General features: G+C 51.2%; 1 protein-coding gene across 1 annotated transcript; it reads left to right on the top strand.

Moving 5' to 3' along the window:
* Nucleotides 1–573: 573 nt before the first annotated feature.
* VOLCADRAFT_95288 (uncharacterized protein) lies at nt 574–1,074 on the top strand (the record flags this gene model as incomplete). The annotated part of the gene is made up of 1 exon (XM_002954421.1): nt 574–1,074. The coding sequence occupies one exon, from the start codon at nt 574–576 to the stop codon at nt 1,072–1,074; it is 501 nt and encodes a 166-aa protein (XP_002954467.1).
* Nucleotides 1,075–8,081: the final 7,007 nt, after the last annotated feature.

Genomic DNA, 8,081 nt, shown 5'->3' on the forward strand with positions numbered 1-8,081 from the left:
GGAACGGGATGCCCTCAGTGGCGGCAGGGCTGCCTGCCGCCACCTCTGTGTGCTCCAGTCCAGGCTCTGGCCCCTCCACTGCTGCTTCTTCTTCCACGACCCCCAGCGCTGCAGCACCTGTAACAGGGGCTGGGGCGGCTGCGGCCGCGCCACTCACTGCACTGCTGCACTGAGAGTGTCCCCACAACAAGGGCATCCATTTAGAGATCCACGGGGCCATGTGCTAAGTGTGCCCTCCGGGTAGTCATCCACGACGCCCTGGCAGTCCGTGTACAGTTTGAGTGGTTGCCGAAAAGGAAACTGGACAATGGATGCCATTTTGCTGCCAGGTGTCAAGGAGTGCAGAGCAGAACGCGTCCGCACTCAGGTGCCTGCTCCTGAATGACATAAGGTCGAACAGCTGCAGGAGCGACTGGTGCCACCAGAGAACATGCTGGCGGTCTCGCTGGAGGTGGAGGTGGAGGTCCCACCCAGCCTTAGTGGTCCCACCCAGCCTTAGGTAGGCAGTTGAACTCTGTGGGACGCAAGTTATGAAACGCCCGACAGGGTGTGCACCAGCACACAGGGACATCTATGCATATGGGTCGCTCCCAAGTGATGATGGTCACAGGGCAGGTCCGCCCCCCTTCCGGGGAGCGCACGGCGCACCAGGGGCACGCCGCAAGTCTGCTTCCCGCCAGGCTGCGAAGTACACAAGCGCTGCTGCTCAGAAAGCAAGTACGGCTCTCCGCGGCTGCTGCAAAGTCACGCACGTACGCTTCCCGCACAGCGTGTGTTAACGTGGACTCTGGTCCGGGCTCTGGTTCTGGTTCCTCCTCGGCTGCGGCGAAACCGTCAGCATCTTCAGATGCTTCCGCGTCGTCAGCATCTTCATGGCGAATCGACCTCATAGGACGCGTCGTTATCAATTTTCACCGGCTCCTGTTGCGCATTGGCACTTGTGACAGCTATGTTTGTCGGAAGGCTCGGGGGCAGGGCATTCTGAAGCTGCTTTGCTCTAACCCGTCGCCTTTTATTCCTCTTTGCTTTGGCAATGCTCTTCTTAATTGGTCCTCGACCTTCATGAACGAGTGAAGTTGGTAAGGCAAAGCTATTGTTTGTATTCACCTAACCAACAGAGCCAATTTCGCTTACTAATTGTCTATCTCATGCAATGGGAAATTTCGTTTGAAGCATTGCTTTGCTTGAGGGCTGGGTAGTATATGCCGTACAAACTGGTGTGGTGCTGGGCCGTCGGGATGGTCGCTGATGGCGCTAGGCGGCGCAAGTCACTCCTGGACCTTCCCTAACTGGTCGCGCGCGTCCGGTGAGGGCGCTTCAGCCAGGGCGAAATGCTCCCCAGGGAAAATCGTTTGGGGAGATTCTCAGGCTCCCCAAAGGGAGAGAGCCCCGGTACAAAGGGCCTTCCCCAACGGCAGAGGTCCCCACGGCTTGGGGACGCAGCCATAGCTGTGTTCGTGCCAGAACTCTAGTGGTACATTGCACTTTAAGCAACAGCAACATAACATAGAGACGTGTGCTTCTGGGGTGACTTGCAGCTTGCAAAACCTGAAAGGCAACATATAGTCGCCTTGGCAGCTCAGTCTCTACTGCCCTTACACGGTTGGCTGCTTGGGCGCATGGGTGGACCTGAAACAGCATGCTTGTTCTTGCGCAGGCTTTGAAAGATCCTTGTTCGTACGTGGCACATGCAAAAGGTACTTGGGACACATCTTTAAGCAGCCCCTCACAATAACGTGACGCAGGGTATGACCGAATAAACAATCCGTACCCAGCCAGAATGCGAAGGCCACGGCGGGCCGCGCAAAGGCCAACCCTCAAAAGCCAGGACCGCGGGCTTTACACGTATCTCTTTAAAATTCGCGGGCGTGCAAAATTCGAACGGGAGGCGAAGCGGCTTATGGCAGCTTGCATAACAAATTGCAGGTGCGAGGCGAAGTGCACTCTTGCGTACGGCTAAAGTCGCAAGTCGCAAGCCCCACGCTTTTTGGTTTCTTTGTGGAGGGCTTCGCGGATTACGTTGATGCCTTAGATGTCGCGCTCCCCGAGGCCATGGCAGTTCATGATAGTCCCAACGTAGAAGGACGTCGGGTGCCTCTAGCGCTGTACGCAGACGATCTGAGCCTCTATGCGAAGTCTTTGCGGAGATTAATGAGCTTACTCAGGGCACTGCGGGAATGGTCAGAAGCGTTTGGGCTCACTGTCAACGCACGGAAGTGCGAGCTTCTTTTCTTTCATCCCAGCGACCGAGTAAGAAGGCAGGTGTATGCCCTCAGCTCCCACAATTTAGTCACTATGCGTGGGCTGGAGGAGGGGTTACCAGTGTACAGGCCGATCACGTGGAAGGTGCGAGCGCGCTACCTGGGGCTCCATTTCGGCCCCGACTCACCTGTCTCTTGCACGGATGAGCTTTTCTCGGCGGGTCAACGAGCTATGTTTGCTTTGTGCAATAATTTGCGCCGCCAGGGGCTGTTACTGCCCAACGTTGGCATTAAGTGTTTCAATGCACAATTGCGCTCTGTGTTGTCGTACGGTTCTCGAGTTGGGGTGCGGAGCAGGTGTTGGCGTTGCTAGACAAGGGCTACCCAGCCAATGAAGCCCCGCGCTCTTGCTACTTCGATGTGGCCGTCCGGGATCGGATGGTTAAGCTCCAGATTTGGTTTATGAAGCAGCTGGTGGGGGCTTCCGTACCTCCCCTCCAGCTTTTATTCAGGGAACTAGGGCAGTCGCCGCTGCAGGTACACTGGGCTGAATCGGTCTTTCGTTAAGCAGCCCCTTCGCAGAAATGTGTCCGGTCGTACTGTGCCGAATAAACAGACCGTACAAGACGGCCCAAAGACAGGACCGAATGTTAACGCGCGGATGCGCGCGTACGATTCGCAAAATGCGCGTGTACAAGTGTATATAAATTTTTTTGGAATAGTTTGGTAGAGGTCACTAGCAACATATACCACAGCGCCTTTCGCCAAGAAATACGGCTGGCTTTAGAAACGGATTTGCAGTACGACGGCTGGGGGTCCAAGGTCATTCGCATCCTCAATTACTTGGGTCACGATTGGGGTGACGAGGCGGCGGCGGGAAGTATTGACGCGAGGGTTAGGCGTTACTCGGCCTGCTTGCTTGATGTCGAGGCGTTGATGGACACTTTTAGGAGTCGCATCAACGATGACTGGGTGAGCGATAGGCTCAACACAGACCCTAGATCCTTCGCCACGGACGGTAGGAAGCCCAGCGTTAAGATGTGTCGTCACAAGCACTGGGTGGGTTCGCCCAAGGTATTTGAGGGCTACATGCCCCCCGCGCACCTTCGCACCCTACTTCGTTTTCGGTTGTGCGTCTCTGGTCTGGCGGTTAACAGTGAGAGCTCCAGATCTAGGGAGCAACGGGTGTGCTGTGTGTGCAGTTCCAACGGTGTCGTCGAGGATGAGAGGCACTTTTTGCTGGAGTGCCCTGCGCTTGCCACGGCGCGGCAGGGACTCTGGGACCTCGGTGTCCCCGTCGGCGCGTCTGTTCACGACGTCATGCAAGTGGATGATCAGCGTGGTCTTGCGAGAGTTATTTTCGACATGTTTCGTTTACGACAGGAGAACTTAGTATCGTAGGTATAGTGCAGCAGAGGTTACTGAGAGGGGAAGTTTGCCGCGAGATGCTAGCAGTCGCTTTTATTAGTGGAGATGATGCAAATAGACTTTAGTCTAATTTTTTTACGATCTTTCGGTTAGTGCTTTGGTTTTCTAATATCTTCGGTGCAGTCGAAGCGGTTCATGAGCCTTCGGGTTCGTCTGAGCCGTACAAGCTCACTGAAGCTTGTAACATCCATCCATCCAAGTCGCAAGTCGCAACTCCCAACTCGCAACTCGCAAGGAACTCACAAAATTTCTATTTTTCTTTTTACGCGAATACACACGTGAACCACTGCTACAGAGTGGGAGGCTTCTGGGCCATTTGAACATGTTGTCACACAAGCTCACGATAGGCCAGCTAAGCTGATTCCCGTGCCTCTGATGCCCTGGTAAAAACCTTCTTGCGGGCATAACCCTGCTCAGACGATGCATGGCTAATATCAGGGACGTTCCAATGAGTGCCCAGTAAGTTTGTCAGAGCCAAGGCCAGGTCGGTGAGCAATGAATGGTCATCAGCCTGTACCAGCTCCATAAGCGCCTATGCAACGACTTCATCAAACTTGCGTGGCTTGCGTGTTCCTGATTTGTCCTCTAAGCGGCAGGATATCGCCCTTCGCCAGGTGGGAGCATGCACAGTCCTCTCGCAAGGTCTGTGCCCGAAAGCTTCAGCTATTTGCGCTTGCGTGTAATTCTCATCGAAATAGAGGTGGCAAACACGTTCGCGCACTTGTTTGCTGTAGTAGTAACGGTTCAATACTTCTCCAATTGTGAGATCCGTTCTACAAACTCAGTCACGTATGCACACGTATGTATTCCGATAAAAAGAATAATAAAAATTTTGCGTGTTCCTTGCGAATTGTGAGTTGCGACTTCAGAAGTAAGCAAGAGTGCACTTCGCCTCGCATCCCGCAATTTGTTATGCAAGCAGCCATAATGAAGAAATCTTTAAAGAATTTAGACACTTCACGAGCTAGGCTTGCTGAGAAGGCCGGCGACTAGGTCGCAAAAGGCGGCCTTAAAAAGCATGGACACCGCATTGCAAAGAGCGGTGCTGGCGTTCATCCGACCCGAGTGGAGCCCTGTATCGCGTGATTTCTTGTATAATCGCCAAACGGCATTATGGCGGCTTGCATAACAAATGCAAGACAGCCGGGGGTCCTGGCTCGAAGTGAGGCCCACCCTGGAGTTAGTTGGTACCGCTTTCATGTACTTCCTCAAACAAACTGCGTCTCTAGTACTGTGATGTTTTATTTGTTATATTAATAAAGGCAGGGTAAGTGGTTATGGGCCCCCGCCTGCTACTTCCGTATTATTTTTTAATAGTTTGCTTTACGTCGCACAGACATAGAAGGACTTTTGCACATGCTATACAACGATTCGTTGGACGTGCTTCCGGTGTATGATGTTAATGCCACGTTTCAATATTCGCTGGTAAAGTATTTGTTACGTACATTTCGGCTGGCTATTAAGTGTGTGCCGTCCGTCCAATTTGGACGCACAGCGTCCTGGCGGCGTAGAAGTTATGTTTTGGTTTATTTTGCGGGATGATGACATTTTGCCCGGGTGCGTATGCTTGGTGGTATTGTCACTGGTCGCACCAGCATATTCATGCAAGTGTGCTGCAGCAGACGCTTGAGTTGTTGTCGAAAGTCACATGTCATTTCCTGTTACAGGTAATGCGAGATTCACAGGTCANAGGAGAACATCAAGGAAATGGACCTCCCCCTATAAGAAGACCAGCAAGGACAAGTCATGAACGCGGACCTAAACGGAAGCAGACTAANCATCACGTTGAGCTACAGNCAATAGACCAGAAGGCGTGGGAATGAAGACGAAGCCATTGTGTGNCGACATAACACGTGCAGGCTGTCTGGCGAACAGACCATTCGAAGAACAACAACAAAAACTGATCCATTTCGTCTATGCAAGACATAACGGCCATTAGAACAGGGACCAGTGTGAAGCTTTGACTTGTAGCTAAACAGTTCCACAAGCGCAACCTACCGCAACTAGCCCACCTTCGTCCGAGCAAATAATTAAATTCACGCGTAGTTCATAGGCACATAATTCAGTGTAACTTGCGATTAGCATTGCAGAGGTGTAGCAGCCTGACGCCGTCATTTACCATGCAACAACGTTTATAATATGACGAGATGGCTCTGTTAGAATGAAGACACACCTGGAGCACAAAGCAGGATTGTCTTTTGCATTGTAGGTTGGCCAATCCTGCATTGCAATAGGCAATCCTGCACCACTGCAGTCAAGAATGCATGCCTGCTGAGCTGGCCAGACTCGCAGTGCATTCATGTCTTGACTGCTGTGCATGCATGTGCAGGTATGCACCATAACTTCACGAAGTCCTCGTATGTGAAATGCACATCATGCACCAGTGAGTGAATATTGCGGTATCCATACTTGGATGCGTTAAAATCAACACGTTGCAGTGTAGTTATGTCGACTATGAATTTAGTAATCATCACAGACTCCCAAACCATTCAACGAAGCTTTCGAATGCTCTTGCTGCATTTAATGTTGCATTCATGCAACTGTTGCCGCAAGACATGCATACGGGCAGTCATCCGCTCGTCCAATCATCAATCAACGAGCACTCTACATCGACAGGAACACAGCTAATTATAGGCCCAGCATGATTGCACATAAACGACTGTCACATATTTAATAGCTACGCTATTAAAGCACCACCAGCACCATCTTGGCATGGTCCGCCACCCTTGTCATGTAGGTTGTCGTCGTAGTGGTTGATTTTACCATTTGCCTTGTTGCCTCTGTTGTTGCGCTTCAGTATGAGCGCGGCGATAAGTGTAGAGGCTTGCACCAGCGTCATCATGTCCAGCTGCTCGTCTGTGATTTGTTGACCTGCTTGATTCGTGAGTTTCTTGAGTAGGTCCTTCTGTGATAGCATCGCAGCCTGTGCTTTGACGGAGTTCTGTGTAATGAGTGCCGACGCATCCCTCTTGGATAGAGGTTGCTGCGGTAGCTGTACGATGTGCCTTTGAAACGGAGCAAGCTGTGCTGCTGTGGCCTATTCTCCTGACGCATGGCTGTCCATGAGCTTGCTGGCCTGGCTTTTAGTAAGCTTGTCAATTTCGTCCAGTGGAGAGCTGCACATTGCCTGCCTGATGATGGTTTTTCATTGTATTTTTTCTTGAAGTCTTCGTAGTCTGCTGTCCTGCTGCTTAGGAGTCTTGAGCATTCTCCGATTGTGGTAGGCCAGTCACATGGCATGATTGACAAATCATTAATGTACGCTTGTTGTTTTGGGGTTCGTTCGTCATCGGGGCGTCGTGTGACGCGTGTTGTTATGGTGGTGGGCGGAGTGTGAAAACCAAGGCCTTCGTACTGCTGGACGGATAAACCCATGGCTTGAGCCTGAGACTGATGACTCGCAGCTGCTGCTAAAGTTGTGACGGTTGATGACATTGCAGGTGGGACGTGGGATAGGTGTCTAAGGTCATAGTAATGCAAAGACTGTGACAGGCAGTAAGACAGTAGCAGGAACAGGAACGTAAGCAGCCTAACATTAAAATGAATTATGGTGCTTAAGGGGGTACAAGTGCCATGAACATGTTTGGTGTCAGTTGGATGTCGATGGGGAGGATGTACAGCTGCACAATATCCACAACTCGCGACAGTGCTACATATGCTTGCCCTAGTCAGATCGTGTTAGTAAAGTCAATAATGACGGGATCCGTTATGGTATCGCCCTGCACTTTTGTGTACAGTTCTTGCAAAAGCAGGCACGACCTGGAACATTTTGTGTTCAAGCTTGGCACCATTCTTGTATTTGACCTCGCATATCCTTGGCAGGCGGATTATGGTTTGGGAGTCCAAAAGCTGGAGTGACAGCATGGATTCGGTGATTTCTTGCACGATTGCTTAAGCACCGTTTTCGATTTTTTGGGCCGACAGGTTCTTGGTAACCATGACCATCATGCCGGGAGCGAGGTAAAGGTGATCTAGGAGCACGTCTTGGTCTTGCATTGCTTTGTACAGATAAGCTACGTCTTCAGGCGCATACCTATTTCCTTTGTGAAGCTTGTCGGCAGCTGTAATATGCTGCAGTGGGTGTGTGCCATATCTTGGTTATACTTGTCGATTTTCGTTTGTTCCAGCTATGTGCCATGATTTTTTGGGTGCAACGAAATTTTGGGAAGACTTTACCACACGAGTCTGCAAAAGTGCCAGGATGGGTTCGGTTGGTGGCTATACCTTGATCACATTGAGTGCGTCAATCCATGCTTGATTATTAGGATTTTGTCGGTGATTTGTTCCTAGTTGAATTTCTTGAAACATGTGCCACATGGCCCAACTGTATGGCTGGTGTATGCATGCATCTTCGTCACACTTACGGTCACACACGGCGGCAAGCTGATGCTTGTCACCACGAAGGAGTATTAATTTTCCAGCAAAAGGAAGGGTGGATGGTATTGTTTCAGG

The sequence above is a fragment of the Volvox carteri genome, assembly GCF_000143455.1.
Source record: "Volvox carteri f. nagariensis unplaced genomic scaffold VOLCAscaffold_43, whole genome shotgun sequence".
Classification (NCBI taxonomy): Eukaryota; Viridiplantae; Chlorophyta; class Chlorophyceae; order Chlamydomonadales; family Volvocaceae; genus Volvox; species Volvox carteri.